Below are 21,073 nucleotides of genomic sequence, written 5' to 3' on the forward strand. Positions count from 1 at the left end.
CAGGTCTCACATACAGTTAAGGAGCTCATTCACATTCGCATGGTTCAGTGAGCGAACACACAGACACAAAACACACCGAACACTGCGAGGAGACAAGTGATTTGGCATGCAGGCTCATAGATCCCCGCTGCATTTTGTCACTAAAGACCTGCACATCATCATGGCAGTAAATAAGAGCATGTGTAATGAGAAATGTCACTATGACTGAGATAGAGGAGAAGAGAAGAGAGGATTAAAAGGCAAGAGGAGAAGAATCAGCCAATGAGAGGCTATAAATACAATACACCTCCTATACTGTCGTGGGTGGCCGCCTGTATTCGATCAGCAAAAACAATGTCCAGCTGAGCCTCCGCAACACACACACAGGCGTATTCCTTTGCAGCCAAGGTTTCAAGTCTCTGTGCCTGTGTTTATTTTGTGTGCATCCATCCATATAGCAACACACTGATAAGAAGGGACAGCCTGACACATATGGCCTCGATAAGGTTATGTTGGGTAATGTTATCTGACAATTATTAACTAGACGGCACAGTTACTGCAGGAGTCTGACCTGAGGACGAGGGCACACTTCATGTCAGATCATGATGTGACTCAGAGAATAGGGAGGCACAAGTGAAACTACAGTAAATTTATGAGGTTGAATTGGAGTTCAAAATTAACTTTATTTACACATGTCTAGTGAATGTTTAAATTTTACTGGCTACTCAATAGATTACCATTGTTTTTTTTAGCTTGTGAGTGAAGCAAACCTAACAGCCACTTGCATATGTTACTAGCATTTGGCTGATGGTAATTTTGTGCCTTGGTTTGAATAAAAGAAAAAAAATCAACAAAATACAACCTGTGAAATATAAACATTTGCAATGGTCAATTCTCTCTCACACCTACACAGCAGCAGTATATTGGATATTGCCTTGAGAAGTGTACTCAACTCAGTCACCAGTAAATGAGTGTGACATTTCTGAATGTGAAAATATGCTTCAAAACTTATATTTTGTGCCAAATGACTGAAATCTTGTAAATATCCTCTTTCAACACTGTTCAAATCATCCACTTTAATGTTTACACAACTCCCCCCCCCCCCCCCCAAAAAAAAAAAAAAAAAAAGCTGAAGAAAGCTATGAAAAATATGAAGTCTGTGAAAAGAGGAGCTTTAGCAATTTGACACAAGCATAATTAGAGGCACATAAACACAATCTATCCAAAAGAGGTCAGATCATATGAATGTGCAGCATATAAAATATACATAAAAACTACGCCATAGTTTCTTGAGTGAAGTGAGAAAGTGTATAATGCACCACCTCTGAAGACAACTGATGTGGACAGCTTTGAAGAGATTAGCGGATAACAGGACTATAGCCGATGCTAATCCCGCTCTTGCACACTGATTAGCTTGGAGTGAGAAGCTAATGATAACTTGGCTCTACTAGTGAAAAGGATGCGTTTGACACAGCTTTTCTGCTATATTCAGTCAAAGCAGCTAGCCACAAGTGCATTTTCAGCTACATAGCATGTATATAATGTTGCCTTTTTAATTAATATTTGTCAGCAGTCACCCGATACAACTAAAATAGTCTCATTGCTCCATTGCTGCATTTCACTGCGAAGACAATGGTAGGCCTTCACTAAGTCATATTATTACACTGTGACAGTTTAAAACACTGCGAGCGTTGTCAATGCTGATGTAATGTCGCTAACGTAATGTAGCTAACGTAACATGCTATTTTTTGTCAACTAGTTTGTTTAAAACATTTGAACAATGTCGTATTCAAAAACTGAGATTAAGGAGAGAAATAAGGAAACAGCGAGGACACGAGTTAAAATATCCCATTTGGAGTAAGAAGAAACACTAAGAAGGAGCCATGTTTTAGTCTGTGGGACGAGAGAAGTGAAAAAAAAAGCCTTTACACATGAGTGAAGCAGATAAATGAGAAGGTGCAGAAGCTTTTTATAGCGTGGGTAAGCCTCAAACTTCCAACATGTAATACAGATGATTGCGGCCTTTTCCCATCTGCAGCCGTTCTATGGATATACTGAAGGTCTATGAGATGTAATGAGGGCAGCGTGCCCAGAGCATGGACTCTGATCACAGCTGCTCACAGCAGCTCAGAGCTGTTTGTAAGGTATCTGTACACAACACCAGTAATCCTATAAGAGGGAATATGCATGTCACATGTTTTAGACAAGTTCAATGGGATGCTGAATGCCCCTGCCAGTGCCTGTCCATAATGACGGTTATATTAAAAGACGCCTGAAAAATGTGTAAAAGATACACTGAAACAATGGCAGATGGAGAGGGACTCGTCTGTATCATTAATATCACCGAGGGAGAAGAGACTCTGATCCAACCATGGACAAATTTAGGACATGCAGGCGTTACAGATCAGATTAAATATAATAGGAAAAGGAGATTCTGAAGATATTTCTGTAGCAGGAGATTTTCTAACTTATTTAAGGAGATTTTAAATGGAAAATGCACAGCAGATCTGAAAGAAATGATGAAGCTGCAGCAAACTTAGTAATGACAGAGCCCTCAGATCTCCTCGCCTCAGCCGTCCCAGTAGATACGGCAGCTGGGAAATGCAAAGCAACGCATCTATTTTTTGGAGATGAAGTCCGTCTGTTCCCTTTCCCAAAAAATCTCCCCTGTGTCTTTCTCTAAAAAGCTTATCAGCATCCAGAGATGCCGCCGGCTTTGAGGCTCATTTGGTCTCACTTCATACTCCACATTAAATGCAATTTATTGAATAATGAACCTAGTAACCCAGTAAATTCACTCAAAGTTCACCCCAAACACAGGCCTTTAAGGTCACTCTATGATCCCAGATGAAATTCAAATGAAATTTTACCCACGTCAAAAAGGAGAGTAAAGGGAGTCAGATGGCTTTATGCAGCTTAATAAAAATATTAGGTGAAATCCACCAGCTGCCTTTTATGCTACTCTCACAAGGAGGATGACGAAGCTGTGCTGTACTGTACTGACTGCATGGGTGTGTGTAGACATGCTACTTAATATGAAGAGCCAAAAAAAAAAGAAAAATACATGAATAAAAACTCCTCTTGCTGATACATTATTCATGTTATGTAGCTTCTGGGGGTTCCACATGAGTGGCCACAGTTAGAGCTAGCGCCGGGTTTCGGCCAAACAAGATGCTGCTGAGTATGCTGGAGGGAGGGGGTGGTGTGTGGATGTGTGTGTGCACGTTTCTGTGTGCGGACAGGGAGGAAGAGGATAGCCTGAAGGCTTAAAAAGAAGAAGATTCACTGAAGAAAGCAGGAAAAAGTTGGAATGGAAAGACACCCTACTGAATCAGCACTACTTTGTTAAACGGAACACAAGCACAGCCATGCACATACAGTGTATGCATACGCAGACACACAATTTGACACAGACACACACACACACACATACAGCTCAGACTGCAGTGTAAATGTAACACATACTTGTCTGGATCTCTGTCTGTCCCCTCACCGGCTACAGTGCAAACACTTTGCAGATACTCAGACAGAAGAGCAATTCTCCACTGTCCACACCAAATACACAGACTCCAAAACTAAAACAGAAAGGCAAAGCTTGACAAACACACATGAAATAACATATATATCCATCCAGACATCATTAACTCATGCTTTCCTTATACTCCTGAAAAGCCAGCAAACCCCAATAGAATATAAGTGTGTGTTTATAGATATCAAGCTATGTAGCGGTGGGCAAATACTCCCAAGTCACCAGATCCTCCTGAAACTCCAGACTGGACCCGCTAGCAAATACAAGAACTTCCTTTTACACACATAGACGCACATATACACATCTGTCTATGTGTGCGTGGTCTGAGAATTTGACCTATAACCTCAATATAGATGCAAAGACACCGTTTAAATGTGCACCAAAACCTTTAGACGTCCACTACAGATGTCCCACATGGTTCAGGGGAGGAATTTAAGTACTTGAAATGCACACACTGCCACAAACATGCAGACTCATAATGAGAAAAACAGGCCTTTGGGACTCTTAAGTTCATCTCACATCATCTCTGCCTGGTTTAAATTACCATTTTGAAAGTGCCAAGCTTTACAGTTTTGAAGAAAGGCAGTAAGGCACAGTCTGAGCCTGAAAATGAATTATCAGCCCTGGTTTCTCATCAAACTTTCCAGTCTGTTTCACACATTTTATCACATCACGAGACTTTGGATTGAAATATGGAAGTTTGGGCATCCAAATGGTGCAGAGGAAGAATACTGGTTCACCGCTGTAGACATGTGGGGTCAATTCTAAGTAGCCAGTGCTTCAACAAATGCAATTAGTGGTGTATTGTAGGTGGGAAGCCAGTAAAAGACTGTGCCTTGGTGGGTGTATCATTACATACCTCCTTAATGCAGGCAAAAGCTCAAATTATACATATTGTCTTCCCAGTCGAAAATTTGGAATGCCCCCCTGAAGTCCGATTTCTGACTCAGAAGGTCGGACGAAATGCCTTTTTATCAACTGGTATTGCTATCATTGGCTAACCCGGCTAGTACTGGTTTTCTGACTTCCAAACTGGAACGATTCAAACTCATTCCCAGCTCCGACTTCCAACTTCAGAAGCAAATGAAATGCAGCATATGTGCCAACTGCACTTGTTTAAGGCTGAAAGTAACAACTATGATTAATTGTTTGGTCCATAAATTGTCAGCGAACCTTTGAAAAATGTCCATCACATTTTTCCTCAAGGGTCAAAGCTCCAAACTGCAAAGATACTCAGTTCACAATGATGTGAAACAGAGAAAAGCAGCGTGAAAAATGACTTGGTTGTTTGGTTGGTTGGTTGGTTGGTTGGTTGGTTGGTTGGTTATCAAAATAGTACAGTATTGTATCAATGCAGAATTTGCTATTAAGAACCAAGATCTTTCTGGATTCCCATTTACCAAGCATTTGTGTTACTGCCACTGGCTCAACATCTCTCTCATCAGTGTCATCAGCACATATTCTCATGATATCTCCCAGCGATGCGCCTCGCTATAAGATCCACATTTTGCGTATGCTCGTGTATCTAAACCTCCTCCTCGCTCCTCTCACCTGTCTTACTTCAGAAAACGAGTCTACGCCGTGTGTAGCGAGCGTGCTGCAAAGGCGAACACAGCAGACGCTTTGAAAACAAAGTACTGTCGTGTCACAACTTTCTCGGGGAAATAAACACTTCAATTCACCCGCCACAAAGAAAATGCACCCCGTCGAGCCGCTAAACAAAGCAGGATGCGCTGCTGCTCTTTCTGCGAGACGTCTTCCATCCTCTTTTTCTCCCCCGCCCGTCTTTGTACTTTCCTCCCAGATCATCAGCGAGATCACTACCTTCCCCCTCCACCCCCCAACTCGAGCTCTTTTTCCCCCCTTCGTTCTCTTGGTTGGCTTTGATGGCAGGAATGCCTTTGGATAGACACCACCAGTCAGGATGCTGTTGGGTAAAAATCAAGCCACGAGAAAGGAAAAGCATCCTATGGTTCCTGCAATAGAGCCACAGGAAGAAACAAGTGGGGGGAAAAGTAGCAGAATATCAGCTTACAGGAAAATGGACTAACCAGTGGAAAATGCCACCATGAGCCATCAAATCTCTGTGGAAAAGCTCAAATGCCAAGAAATGTCCTTATTGCTAAAATGTTTCCATCAGTGATGTAATGAGATCATACAGACGCTCTTTGATATCGCAGGCCAGGGTCATAAAAAATAACACTGGCAAGCTTTTCCTTGAGACTTTTCACATGTATGCAGAAGTAAATAGTTGTGTCTGTAGGCTTTTGAGGCTGTGGGAGTGGGAGATAGAAGGAATGACTACATAAGAGCGAGGAAGAAATTGAGGAGGCAAGTGGGCGTTCATTTAAAATATCCAGCATTACCACCAGCAGCTGCACTTTGTCCTACATTGCTTCCCAAAAAACAAGCATGCACTCCTACTTTATGTGAAAAGGAGGCCCTGTCAAGCTCATGAATAAACACCACGCAACAGCACCAGCAAACAAACTGCCAAGGAAACTGGGAAAAAAACAGCGATAAACTAAAATGATTCTTTCCTTCCTCTCTCTGGTCAATCATACACCCACGCTCCGGGCATTCAGAGACTCTGCATGGTGAGACCAGATGCCTTCTTCCTTCATCTCAACCTCCTCCTCCCCCAGTAGTTTTGGCTTTGCAGCTGATCCGTGAAGTGTCATGGAACCTGCCAAACCCGAGCTTGGTTATCGGCAGCTTGCGCTGTGCGAGCCATCATTGTTGGCGGTTGTCGCCCAGGCTTCAAGAAGCTAAAAAAGGGACACGGGAGAACGAGAGGCCGCAGCGGTAGGAGAGAGGGGATGGAGAGGGGTGAAACATGAGGGAGTCAAAGGGGACCATATGGGGAGGCTACGATGTCAACAAGACACAAGTGTTTCCTCTGGAAAGAGAGCAAACTTTAACACAATGGGACCCCTTTGGAGTGCCTGAGGGCAGCCCCAACTTTAACACCCCAAGAGTGGAAGTCAAACCGAGCCATAAAGCATGATGAACCAGACGGGGAAAAGAGCTCTTCCATCAGCCTGCCAGGCACCCAGGATCTGCTCCAACAAAACCCTCTTTCTCTCCTCGAAGCCTTGGCCCCTTACACATTGAGCCGTGCACACATTCTTCAGTGACATAATGCTTTTTTAAGCTATTGCTCTCTTCAACCCCCACCCCCCTCACCCTCCACCACCACCACCTCCTCCTCCTCTTTGCCCTTACTCAGATTTCCCCCTTTTGCCAATTACTATTTGAATGTGAATACCAGCAGAGGGGTTAAGTGTTTGTTTTCGCTCTCGTGGTGGTGAGAAGTGAAAGAGGGAGGTTAGCGTGCGAGTTGACGTCAACGATCTGCCGTCCCATTGATGTGCCGTCGGTAGGTGTTTGCTGAACGGCCTCTCGGGCCATAAAAGCTGCCATTCTGCAGGGGCCATAAAAACTAGCTACCCCACCCCACCCCTCCTTATCCTCCAGTGGGGCTGCTGCAACGCCCAGAGGGAGACACGGAGCTCACAGGGGGCGAGATCAGTAACAACTGCTTACAATGCTGCTGGACTTCGCTCTGATCTATTTCTATTTGGTTTCCTATTTTGAAGGAATTATTCATGCTTTTACAATGAGTTCTGTGTGTGTGTGTGTATATGTGTGTTTTTACTCTGTGTGTCCGCAGCAGGAACAGCAGATATAGGCCATAGTTTATGCCCAGTGCCCCTATTTGATGAGATAACTCTGGTCAGGTGCTCCACAGCCTGGGGACCGCAGAGTCATTCAGGAAGAGGGACAAATCCCTGGAAGCACTGGGACCAGAGGCGACCCCCATCCTCCCATCCCTCTCTCTCTACTCACACACACACACACACACTGACCTCTCACGCAGTCAGCTCTACAGTTTAAGCAGGGGGAAAAGATAACAGGCATAAAACTACAGCCTAATTCACTCACAACAGTGGAACATGTGTCTACTAGACTCACATGGGCGAATGGGACGGATGAGCAGGAGTACAAATACGTTGTGACACGTGGAAATAGTTCATCGCACGGGGCTGAACGATTGATTGATTTCATTCATGACTGTTTCTTTTTCTATTAAAAACCAGCAGACTTTGCTCAGAAGTTGAGATTCATCCAACTGCCTGACCTCAACAACGAGTAAATGCATCTCTCTGTTGAATTTTTGGGTCACCGTTTGCTTGGAACAGACTAATACTGTGCAGGCCATCAATCATCAATCCAGATCTAGGGTTGACACTAGTGCCTTTTTACACATCGGGGCAGACATGAAGCAATGTTAGTTTTCATTGCAAGTCTAATATTCACTCTCCTTTTTAGCTCTGTTTTGCTGTCCACCAACTCCTGAGGGGAAATATCTGACTCTCTGGCTGCTAAATGCTCCACTATGCTCACCAGCCAGTCGCTAACTTAGCCTGTGTGCCATTTGGTGCTCAATAGGTAGCATACAGTGGGTTTACTAGAGTAGAGCTGAGAGGACATCAGTGAAAATGAGTGAAAACAGTAAAATTGCGGAGCATAAAAAAAACATGACATTTTGTAAAGCTAGAAGCAACACTCATAGTATAAAGAACTTTTGCAAAGAACAAATGCAAATTAGTAGCGTGTTATGTATTGACCCTGATTAAAGCCACAAGCCAAAATGCATTCTTCTCATAATACATTTGTTCTTTATATTACAAGTGTTACAGGAGGCTTGCCATTATGACTTATTCCCTTCTTCTTGCAAGTAACTGATGTTGTGCCAGAAATCCAGACTCTGTAGAGCCTGGAGTGGGTTTGTCAGCATGAACAATAAACTTTGAACACTGATCCACTGCTAATATAAAAAATATTGATTAAAGCAGCTTTAAAAAAGGAAATAATAACAATTGAAATAACAATATTGGTGAGGAAATATAAAAATGTGATAATTTCTTCAAATACTGCCACCATGGTTAAATGATTGATATATTTATGACATAACATGAGGAATAGGTGGATATTAATACAGCGAGACAGAAAAGAAAAATGAGTTGGTTCTCAGACTGATAAATGAAAAAAATGACAAAAAAAACCAAGGGCGAATCCCCAGCAGCTGAATGTGTGAATGTTGGAATGATGATAAAGTGAATATGTGCTCAGAGCAGCGTTAGCCCCGTCTCAGCATGCCCCGTGCCACAAAGAGAAAGCCGAGACGTGAGAGATTGTTTTTTTTAAGCCATTTCTCTCTGCAAAAAAAAGCAGATGTCACAACCCCAAGAACTCATTGTGCTCTTTAAAACCTACAGACAGCAGCCATATATTCCTTTCATCCCTCCTAAGCGGAGAATTTAATGAGAAGCCAATCACGTGTCTGTCCTGATCATCGCTTTTCCTCTCAGCCAGTCACATACCTGTCTGGTTTAATTGAGTTCACAAGGACCCTATCAGCTTCTTCCCCCTCGTTCTCATTCCTTCTCTGTTCTCCACTGTCAAAGCCTTCCAAACAAAAACCCAACGGTGCAGCTCCTCACTTACCTTTCTGCATGGAAACTTTTTTACATCACTGTATCAGCACTAGTTAGGGATGAGAAAGCTTCAAGGGTGACAGAAAGAAAGAGTGGAGAGAAAAATGGAGAAGTGTGGAGGGGGGGGGTTTACAACTTTTACTACTGTGCCTGCGTCTGCTTATTAATTCATTCCTCTTAAGCATTTCCTGACAGGCCTGGGAAGGGAAGACGTTTTTTGTTTTGATGCCTTGTTATTTCTCACTCTTTCAATTACTGCGAGCAATAGAAGCATTCGGACCCGTTTTTTTTTTTCTTCCTCCAGAGTGAAAGTAAGCAGCTTCTAATAAAAAGGAAAAGATTCCAGGGGCTGACCCACCGCTGTGCTAATACTCTCATCGATTTTCATTTTGGGGGGGGAACCCTCCCAGCTGATCAATCTCCCTCAAACTAGCTGGCAGCCAGCCTGGGCGGGGGTGCGGTGTGAAGACGGTTTACAATGTGGGGGTTTTCCATCCACACATTTGCTGGCTTGGCTGGAGTTGGTGCATCAGCACCAGCGTGCCGGGGATATGCATCTCCATTACAACAGGGCTACCCGCTTAAAAGATGAGTCTTTAGCTGATGGCGCGCTTGTTTTGAGTGGATGGCATTTAAAGGCAGCGCCCTCTTTAGCGCTGTTAACTTAAGCCACCAGGAAGTACGCCTGGCTGGGACTAGTGGTCAAATGAGCGGCTGTAAAACGGTGGATACAGTTTTTTGAGCGTCACAACACCCGCAAAATGACTCCAATCACTATCAGAATTTGATCCATTAAGTCTGATAACATTTGAAAAGTCTAGAAGAGCTGCATCATGAATCAGCGGAAATTTGCCAGCTCGTCCCTGAATGATCAGGAAGTCCATCTGACATCACCACAACCGACATGTTGGGTCCGGCACACTCTGACCCAAATTTGGAGACGGTCAGGTGTGAGTCAGCATGTTTAAACTGGTGATGGAAATGCAAATAAACGGAGCATGGATTGACTCTTTCCTATGGAGTAAAAAGGCTATTGGTCTTCACTGTCTGATCCGCTGTGTATGAGTTCATGTCCACCCCCCAATTCTTTCCCTCTCTTGCCCAAATCCACTCCCAATACCCCCCCACCCCCGCCCCGGTAATCCCTCAATGAATGTGGGTCAGCGAGCGGGGCTTTGCCTTCGTCACTCAGCAAGGGGACAGACAGCGGGGTCATGACCCCAGTCATCCTGCGAGCACATGCGCGCGCGCAAACACACGCTTGCGTTCACACAGCCATGTACAAAGACAAACATGGGGACGCAAACACACGCAGACACAAAATGATACGGATGGATGAACATCCGCGAACACACACGGGCCAAAAGGACAAAAACACAATCTTGGAACATTTAAACCAGTCTGTGATTACTGGAGCTGAATTCATTGGAGGATTCATTGATTCAAGAATAATTGGTTATTTTTGAGTTTTGATATTTTGGGGTTTTGGGCAGTTGGTCAGACCAAACACCATGCATTCTGGGAACTTGAGCAAAGAAAACAGCATCATGAAAAAAAAAAACACACCTTAAATGATTAAAACCCAATGGGTGACTATACGTAACAGATGATTTGATTATTTAATGGAAATGTACTATTTTACTGATGAATGATTTAACCAGCAAAGCAGTCAAACACTTGTTGGTTCCAGCTTCATAAACATGAAGGTTTGCTGCTTCTCTCCGTTTGGTATCACTGTAAATTAAACATCTTTGGCATTTGGCATTTGGGTTGATTTCCGATAATGTGGCACAGTAAAGCACTTGTTGCTAAAGTTTATCACCAGAGGCATAGACTGTTGAGAAAATGCCAGTTATGAGAGAGACACACGCACAGTCAGACACGAGCCACGACAGAAATACTCTGATTCAGCCATGTTGACTTCTCTCATGTAACGGTGACACAGATAATAACCAAATGAGGCTCGAACAACTCAGCGGCTCCACGGACAAGTTAATATGACAGAGAGAGACAGAGACAGAGGAAGTCAGGGCGGATGTGAGAGATGGATAGACCGTCTGATAAGATAAAATAACAAACAGAGGTTTTGTGTGGTTATAGGCTTAAAATCTGTCTCGAACACACACACACACACACACACACACACACACACACACACACACACACACACACACACACACACACACACACACACACACACACACACACACACACACACACACACACACACACACACACACACACAGAACATACACGCACATGCCAAAATATCAAAGCGTCCTAATTAAGCTGCACCGCATTCAAACTAATTATCCTCCACATCATTAACATTCTCCATCACGAGCTGGTACTTTATCTAAGAGAGAGCAGGCAATAATGAAATATTCATGATTTATTAATCTGACTACAGAAAAACAAACAATGGCAACCCGGGGAGTGTGACACCCTCTCCTGCCAAACACGGAGCTAGCAACCTGACTGTGTTCGCTCCTCGCTCTGCACTCCATCAGAAGTCCACTATCAGGCGACGCTGCTGCCCTAACACTCAGGTGACTGCTGGTATCCCCACTCAGAAAAGTTTTGGGTTTTTTTTTTGTTAAACTGAGATAAGGTGGAGAGGAAATGTTGCTGGTTTTCTTCACTTGGCCCAGATCAGCTACTGCCGCTCCTTTCTGTGGCGCTGTGTCAACAAAACGTCAACCACCCAAACGTCATCAAAAGAAATAAGGGAAATGGAAATGTGGCAAGGAGCCATATCGAGCCAAATCAGATCAGTGTTTCCACGTCGTTCTGATAGGGAGGCGGGAGGCAGGAGGAGGGGAGGAAAGTGAAACGGAGGAAAAAAAGAGGAGAATGCAAAAAGAAAAACACACTTTTCTAGAGGATTTTCACAAGTGTGAACATTTCTGCTGAGGACACACAGTTGTGAAAATGAAAATGCTGCAGCGCTTGGTTGATGTCACTGTCATCATGTCACCACACACGTGCTCCTCTTCTTCTCCTCCTTCCACGCTGTCGTACAACATTTTCTCAATTCTCTAAACCTCTCCCTCCACTTCTCTTCATTACCCTCCCTGACTCAATCCGTTTTCAAGTCCCCCGGATGACCTTGAGCGGCAGCTGCCAGTGAAGTAGCTAAAGTACAAAGTCAATACGAGCCAACAAAGCTGGTTAAGTATTAAATGAGGGGATGATGACGCTGCTGTTAGCCAGAGAAAGGCTTAACAAAGAGCAAATAAAAGGAATATGTGCAGTCAGACTTTAATGGAACACTCAACAGGAATAATGATGTGTTTTAAGCAATTGACTTGTGATGTTAGATTGTGCTGTACTTAGGATTTCTGCAGGCTTGCCCGTGGATTGGAATAGGCAGCACTTGCAGTTTTTTACTGGGTTTAATGTTTGGCAACATATAAAGTAAGTAGGCCATTCTACAGGAAAGAATGTACAAGTACAAGCACATAAAAATGACTTTTTCCCCCCTCTTTAGATGACTAATACAACGACCTTTCCATGCTTGATGTGATAACAGGAACAGGAATAACGGGCTGCAAGAAGTGACTTCCCATTTCATAAGAATGAAAAACTTGAGTTACCGAAACATGAGGTCAAAAGAGAAGCAACAGAAAATATCAGATTTCCGCTTAGGAGAGTTCCAATAAAGGAGGTTTAGTCACCACAAGGCATAGCATTACTGCAAAAGTGACATTTCTCAATTGGCAAGCCCGTAATAGCCTTTCACTGTCCTCTGCCCGGATCATTGTCAGCAGCCCTTAAAACTCAGTGGATAATGTAGCAGTGAATGGGCCCTTTCATCAGCGCTTGGCCATGGAAGTGGACCAGAGTGACTCCAATTGAAAGCTATTGCAGCTAAGAAAATCAATTGAATAAATGTGCAGAGCGTGGTGTCTGTGCGTGGTGTGTGTATGTGTGTGTGTGTGTGCTGGAGCCGGTTCGGATACCTACACCAGTCACCGTCCAGTCTGCTCTCCTGTTGCATTCCTTTGGAGAGCTGCATTCCTTTGGAAGGCAGCATGTCAAAGGTCAGGAGGCAAAGATGAGCCTGGATGCAGCGCAGATATCTTCTGTGTGTGTGTGGGCGTGTGTTTGTGTTCGGTGGGTGGGAGGGTGGATAAATATAGTATGCGGCCAACACAACAACTCCTCAATGCTCAAAGTACAATATGAGTCAAGCTACATTCAAAGAGCATCCAGGTATATAAAACACATATAGAGTGCAGCCAGTCGGCCTGCCTTGGCAACACTCCTCAGCCGCTAACAGCTGCTCTGACACGTGTGTGCATTCCTGAGTCTGCACCACAGCGTCTCCACAAGGCATCGCCTGTCCGCCCTCAGCCTGAGGAATGGAGTGCCAGCAGAGGCTGCCCGCCTGCATATAGATCCATTTACCTGAGAGGGCTACGTCAGGGTTTTTGCAAAGCATGGGCTAGCACTCAAAGGGGTTTAAATTAGATTAAAATGAAAGGCATCAGTTTGATTAAATTCAAACAGGTTGCTAAATCATAACAGGGAGGATATGCTTTAGATTTATTGGCTGCACCATGTTGCCAAAGGCCAAAGTCGACTACCAATCTGAAAGCCGGTTATAAACCAGCAAACCACTCCACGAGAACTCACAAAAGGTGTGAAAATCACGGAGATGTACAGTATGACAACCTAAAGTAAACTGCATGGTTAACACTATACGAGCAAAATTGGGATTCAGCGAGTTTTAGTGGGGACAGAAATCAAATGCAGTGAGGATGCTGGAAATGAAATGACTAACAGGCAGCAGTATTGATCAAAATAAATCAAGCGTGAAACACACCAGCGTGGAAAGAGTAGGCAGTGAAAGCTCCGAGTTCCCTAAGCCACTGCGATCAGCCCTGTCAGTCAGCTGATTGCGCTAACCGAGATGTTCCAGAGACAGGGTGGGCAACCTGGGAGAAAACCAGGCCTGAACCTTTGGGGAAGCAGAGCCCTGAGCGGAGCGGAGCAGAGGTGGGCTGTCCAGAGAAGACTGGAATGCCAGATAATGGATGACAAATCTCTCCAGGTGACACCGAGCCCAAGGCATCCGGGGGGACGGAGAGAGAATGTGTGTGTCTTAGAGAGAGTGGGGGGAAAAAGGGGGATGACAAATGGATAGACAAGTGCATGCTTGTGAAGTTTTGTTAGAGTTCCTTTTTTTTTGCATTACCAGTTTGTCTGTGAGGAGTTTTTAAGAGTTCATTTCAAGTTCAAAGACAATCGCTTCCTCTCTCTCTTTCTCTTTCTCTCTCTCTCTCAGCCCAAAGCGATATTGGTTAAAAACTCAATCTTATCTTTAAAAGCTCTACTGCTTTCTCTGTCTTTCTGATTGATTGAATGGAAATATGTGTAGGTAAACTTTCTACATGTTCCTACATCTGTCCTTTCCATTAACCTTGACGCAGTGTGTGTATGTGTGTGTATACAGGTTCACACACACACACACACACACACACACAATGTCGACAAGTGCTGTTATCACATGCCTGAGTTTATCCAGGCTTTAGAAAAGCACAGGATCCACAGACTTTAAATGCTGATTAAACCGATGTCACTCAGACAAGTGAACTTGACAGTGAAGTTCCACATGCAGTGTGACTGTGTATATTAAAAACTTACCGCATGTTCAAATACAGCTGCCGATACCAAGGGGAATCACTAATTACCACCTTGACAAAAGTGAGACCTCCAAAATTAGAAGTAATCAACTGTCCCTGGGGGCTACGTGGAAATGACAGCACTAACTCCTGGAAATCAAGGTGATAATGAAATCAAGGTGATAATTAACCCATTAGGATGGATTTATTCACACTAAATGGCTTCATAATTCAACAAGCCTGCTACATACCACACCTTTTAAGTGAGAAGCAGCTTTTTTAGCCATGACACGGATACAAATTTAAGAGCAAGAGCTCCCAATGTCAAATTTCACTTAATTTGCATTCAGTACAGTGTGCAAATCAAACATGTCCATGCATATCCTGGTAAAGGCTGCATTGCTCCAATTATTTTAGGTTGGAAGGTGAAAAGGGGGGGGGGTGAATTCCTTCATAGGAATAGAGGGAGGGAAAAAGGAGAGGAGGGGATGTCCAGGCAGCTAATAGACTGGCTGGAGATCTTTTACTTCATGCTTGAAAGAGACCAAGGAGGTGGAGTAAGGGGTAAACCAGTCATGTAGTAGTAAAGAAAAAAGTTGGTAGGATAATGACCTGCAGTGATTGATGATCAGAAGTCCTACAGTTATTACTTTACTCTGTAAAATGTGCAGATTTTTACATCCATTACTGTGATTTAAAGTCTAGATTTAAATTCCAAGCTTAAAAATGTGATCAACTCTATTCTGCTGGCAAACATCAGAAGAAGAAACGGACTTATTTTGTTCTGCATCACTAATAAATACCAATTTCAGTTAGGAATTTACACTGTTTATGTAAATATGAATAGCTCCACACACACACACACACACACACACACACACACACACACACACACACACACACACACACACACACAGCGCCACAGTCTGAGAACCCTGACGGCTGCGCCTGGAGCTGTTTTGGATGTGGATGAAAGTTGCGCACGGATTTTGCGCGTAAAAAGTCTGAGATTACAGTAAACAGCAACAAACAAACGACTTAACAACTCTTCAATTAACCACCTCCCTCAGTTCAATCAGAATTTACTTACTTGTCATACTCTGCGTTGTCCTTGTCACAGCGTGCGTCCTTGTGCTTCTGCCAGTCTTTGCCATGCTTGCAGGTGGTGAGCAGCACCACATCCTCGGCGTTGTGGACGTGATATAAGGCATTCCTGGTGTCCGAGCCGATACCTGTCAGGTAGCGCTTCCCCTTGAACACCAGCATGTATTTTCTGAAAGGCGGGATGGAGTTGTACTTGAGGAACCCCCTATCTCCGCCGGTCCTCGGGTGCTCCTTGGAGAAGAGGGGGATGGACACGTCAAAGTTGGGCCTGAAGTTATCGGTGCTGATGCTGGCTTTAGCCAACATGGCCTGGCCGATGTCAAAGCCCAAATCTTCCGTATAGTCCGGCCACGTCCCCGAGTACAAGTTAAATATGAGATGGTTCCTGCCGTCGTTCCACAGAGGCAGGTTCTGGACCTTGGTCTTCAGGTTGTGGACGTATTGCGGGGACAGCTGGTCCCGATCCAGCGTGTCCAAACTCAGGACGAACAGACACGCCTGTCCGGGGTCTGAAGTGTAAAACCTGGACCCCTCTATGGTCGATAAAATATTCTGGTAACTCTCTGAGATCTTCTCCCCTTTCTGCTGCGGGTAAACATAAACTTTGAATCCGTTCTTTTTACACAGAGAGAAATCAAAGCATGAATCCATGCGGCACCGTTTGCCTTTGTAAACACTCGTGTTGACGTCCCTCTTCTGCCTCGGAGATATGTGCAGGTTGTACTCCTCGGTGTCCGTGTGATCCCAGGACAGGAAAGGTTGTAAAGGGTCCGAGAAGTGAGGCCAGGGCTGGTCGGGCCGGTACCCATTCCGGCTGCGGTCATGCCGGCTCCTGCTCGCCGCTGGAAGTTGAACCCCTCCGAGGTAGAAGAGAAGCACTAGACACGCACCGGCGGAGAGCAGGATCAGGTAGCGTTTTTTGGCCTGCATGTGTCCTGGAAACAAGGGCGAGTTGTTTTAGGAATAAGAAATGTAAAGTGGCCCGAAGTTAGGCTCTCACCAACCCCGGCTACACCGCTCCATCCTCCGGCAGCCTCCAAGGATCCCCAACCCCCCTTCTGCGTATTCGGTTCCCAAATCCAGCAATTGATCCAGTGCATGTGGGCGATTTTAAAAGTAGTGTCCCTTTCTCCCTCTTCTGTAGAGTTTCAGCATATCGCACGGCGCCTACAGCAGGGGGGCTTGGGTGCACCTATAAAAAAGATGAGTGGTGCCCGGACTCAGACTCTCAGTCTCGGACAAAATCATACACGACTCTCTCTTCCCTTTGCGCTCCTTCTCAGCCTCATTCAGACTGCATGTGTGGTGGCTATTCAAATGGAAAACTGTCCGGCTGCCGTCTGGGAACTCTCTCTCTCCCACCGGATAAACAGCGGCAGGGGTCCCCGAGGCTCTCCCAGACGGAAAGGTATACCCCCGGTTTAGATGGTAAACTCGGTGCAACACATTCACCGGGAGTGTATGTAGAAAAAAAAAAAAAAAAGAAAAAGCCCCGTCGGTGTGGCCGCCGCGCTCAGATCCAAAAACGCCTTGGGGTGATTTCGTCCTATCCCCCCTTCTCTCTCTCTCTCTCTTTTTTTTATCACTCCATAGTCTCGTTTGAGGAGAAGCAGGAAAAACCGGAGGAAAGCGTCGTAGCACAGGGGCAGCTCATCGGTACAAGTGTAACCTGACGAATCCCTGCATTTCTCTTCTTATTTATTACAAGCTCCACACACACAGCCTCATACGCGCTGATATAAAATGAAAAAAGCGCATCGGCGAGGGGAAGTTATCCGGTCTGCACCAGGGCAACAAACGCTGAGCTCACAACGGGTGAAGAGCTGAGGAAAAATGTTTTAAAAAAAGACGGGATTCCTTGATCCTAGTGTCCAATTACCGAGTGCTCAGTTGTTCCGATTGTTAGTCGGTAACATTCCAATCCCGACACGACGGCAGCTGACGTGACGTCCCATCCATGCGCACCGGAGCCGGTGATTGGTCCCCCTTGCAGGAGCGGAAGAGGCGGGACTTAGGGGGAATGCACCCATTCATAACCGGAGTCCTCCGCATGTGCAAAAATTGTCTAATTGTAAAGCCTGTGGAAGTTGTTTTGGAGACGAGCCAGAGAGCACAGTAACCTCACTAACACAGAGAAGTTTTTATTTTAAAACACAGTCACATGTTTGCCCTCATTCTGGATTTCTTATACACACTGTACCTCATCATCTCATGCATCCATATGGTTGCTTTTATTGTGTAAGTTACTGTTTTATTCTTTATGTGGATTCCACATCAATTTACAAAAAGTGGTTCCTGGACCATATAACAACAACAGCAATAAAACAGCCATTTTTAAAAAATCACATTTATCAATAAAACAAGATAATAGAAAACAAGCTGAATATAAGAGATCAGAAAATGAATGAAATACCTCTGAAAGGTAGGCAATAAAACTTTAAAGAAAAACAAAAGCAAATATGTAAAAATACATAAAATAAAGGGGGGAAAAAATCATCTCTGTAGGATTCATCAGAGTCACGAGGGGGGAAAAAATCTATATTTGCATGTGCAAATGATCTAATTGTAAAGCCTGTGGAAGTTGTTTTGGAGACGAGCCTGAGAGCAAAATACCCTCAGAGAAGAGACTGACAACAAGAAGTTTCATTTTAAACACAGTCACACGCTTGCCCTCATTCTGGTTTCCTTAATCATACGCTGCCTCATCATTTATGGGCATAATTCATGCATCCATCCATATGGTTGCTTTTATAGTGTTAATTACGGTTTTATTCTTTATGTGGATTGCACATCAACTTCCAAAAGTGGTCCCTAGTCCTCACCTGGACCACATAACAACAGCAGCAATAAAACAGCCATTTAAAAAGAAATCACATTTATCAATAAAACAAGATAATAGAAAACAAGCTGAATATGAGATCAGAAAATGAGTTTAATAACCTCTGAAAAGGTAGACAATAAAACTTTAAAGAAAAACAAAAGCAAATATGTAGGCTACATAAAATAAAGGAAACAAGATAAAATAAAAAATAATCATCTCTGTAGGATTGATCAGACTCATGAGGAAATGAATCTACATTTGCATGTGCAAATTATCTCATTGTAAAGCCTGTGGAAGTTGTTTTGGAGACGAGCCAGAGAGTATAGTAACCTCAGAGAATAAACTGACACCAAGAAGTTTCATTTTAAACACAGTCACATGTTTGCCCTCATTCTGGTTTCCTTAATCATACGCTGCCTCATCATTTATGGGCATCAACTTCCACAAAGTGGTTCCTAAACAAGTATGTGAGCGATCGGAAAATTAATGAAAAGGTAGACAGTCAACCTCACAAGAAAAACAAAAATGTAAAAAAATACTGACAATGAAAGAAACAAAGAAAAATAAAGATAAAGTACTCATCTCTGTAGGATTCATCAGCTTAATGAGGAAAACATTTGATGTGTCTTATTGGGGAGCATACAAGCAGCATGAGCTCTGTGTGGAAGTGAGTCTGAGCTTATATCTCAGTTTAATTTATATTTGTATAATTACTTTCTTCAATATGTGTCATCTTTATTTGCTCTACAAACTGACATGACTATTTACTCTCCTCACCTCTCCTCACCTCACTTCACCTGACCTCACCTCGCCTCACCTCGCCTCACCTAAATGTCTCCAGTTTTTGTCTTGTGGTCATAAATATTGCAAAAGAGCAAAGCAATAAAAAAAAAAAAAGCCCCAGAAATGTATTTTCAAAAAGCCACCGGGCATGTTAACAATTGTTCATATTCAGCACATACTTTGGGTTGCAGGTGGTGCACATATTATATATTAGTAAATCATTTTCAATTTCCATTCAAACCACAGCTACCTTTTCATGTTCAGCTCTCAACTAGAACAACAGCATAAGTTATTATTTTTAAAAATGCATTTCTATATTTTTTTAATAATATTTGACAGTATGAAAAAGTTCTGAAGGTTGCTTTGTGCTTTATCTTTTCAGTCATTTCTGGAGTTATTATTAACAGTCTTCATTAAACAAGGACCATGCACAAAAAACATTCATCTCAAAATGAGAAGAGATGATTTATGCCGATATACATCTGCTACTTTCCATTAGCAGACAGGAAACTTGGGGTTAAAGGTGAGTACGGCACACCCTGCCTGGAATCAAACTGGGGATCTTGCAGTAACATGGTGTTTCCCACAATCTAGACACTTCAAAGAAAATCAAAAGCCACTAAAGTAAGATAAGCCCTGTGCGATTTCCCTAAAACATGTTGTAACACTATATCACCTACATTACTCAGCATCTGTTCGAATGAATGAACTCATCGCTAATTTGTACCAAAAACGAACATGTTAAAATAGTTGGGATATGAAGGTGTTTTAATAAGGATATATTTGTTAGGGAGTCAACCCTGGATTTAAGTGTTCTCGCATCCACTAACAAACCAAAGTGACACGGTAGAGACGACCTGCTTGACAAGGAAATTAATAGCAGAGGAGTGGTTCTTGCTGAGTGTCACCATGCCTCATAAGCCTGCATAATCCTCCTCACTGCCATTTGGTGGCACAACACTCGGGCTGGGTGAAGAGGCCATCCTCATTTTTTATCGGCCAATTAGCTCAGAAGAGGGGGACTAATTAGCAGGGCTGGCTGGGAGACGGGCCAGGTTCCTGCGGTTGGCCGGCAATCATCGTCGGAAATATGCCGGTGATGAAGAGGCCTGGGTGATGTTCCAGAGGGCTGCTGCTGTCTTCGTGGTTGTCCTGCTTAATTCAATGTTAAGTAGTCCATACAGGAAAGGGAAAACTGCATAAATGTAAATGTGCAGGAATCTCTTTCATCGAGTTTGGACTCAACTTAAAGTTTTTTTGACCGAGTGAATACTGACTCCCCTGTCTACTGATGGTTTACACCTCATGTTGGACTCCTCTAGTAGCTTTATATTTGCTCAGAGAGTTTCCTCTTACATAAATCCTTAACTCTGCACTCTGATGGAAAAGCCACACAAGTCGCAAACTTACCACAACTGCCTCTTTACATTCTTTTGATAACTTAGCTTTTGTTTATGCCTGGGGGACTTTTCCCTTAATTGCTTGCAACCCTAATGGGAATAATGTCTGGTTGCTAAATGACACCAGGAATGCGTTAACCAGAGAAGATGGTGTAATCTGAGTAGAGATGTTGAATCTTGTTATTGTATCGTGGGTTGTCAACATCATTAAGCATTTCTTTCAGTTGCAGGTGAGAAGGAGGAGCGCAGTAGCTTGAGCAGAGGCTGCAGTGTTAACCACTGCACCATAAAAGGCTCTGTATACCCCCAGTTTATCCCCAAATCCCATC

At 43.7% G+C, this 21,073-nt stretch overlaps 1 protein-coding gene across 1 annotated transcript in view; it reads right to left on the reverse strand.

The window, feature by feature from the left end:
- ext1b (exostosin glycosyltransferase 1b) overlaps nucleotides 1-18,012 on the reverse strand; it is a 121,974-nt gene extending 103,962 nt beyond the window's left edge. The window contains exon 1 of the mRNA XM_062435973.1: nucleotides 15,727-18,012. Coding sequence (XP_062291957.1) covers nucleotides 15,727-16,670 — 944 coding nt within the window. The 5' untranslated portion in view covers nucleotides 16,671-18,012. The remainder of the gene's footprint in view (nucleotides 1-15,726) is intronic.
- Nucleotides 18,013-21,073: the final 3,061 nt, after the last annotated feature.

Source organism: Scomber scombrus, chromosome 16 (genome assembly GCF_963691925.1).
Source record: "Scomber scombrus chromosome 16, fScoSco1.1, whole genome shotgun sequence".
Classification (NCBI taxonomy): Eukaryota; Metazoa; Chordata; class Actinopteri; order Scombriformes; family Scombridae; genus Scomber; species Scomber scombrus.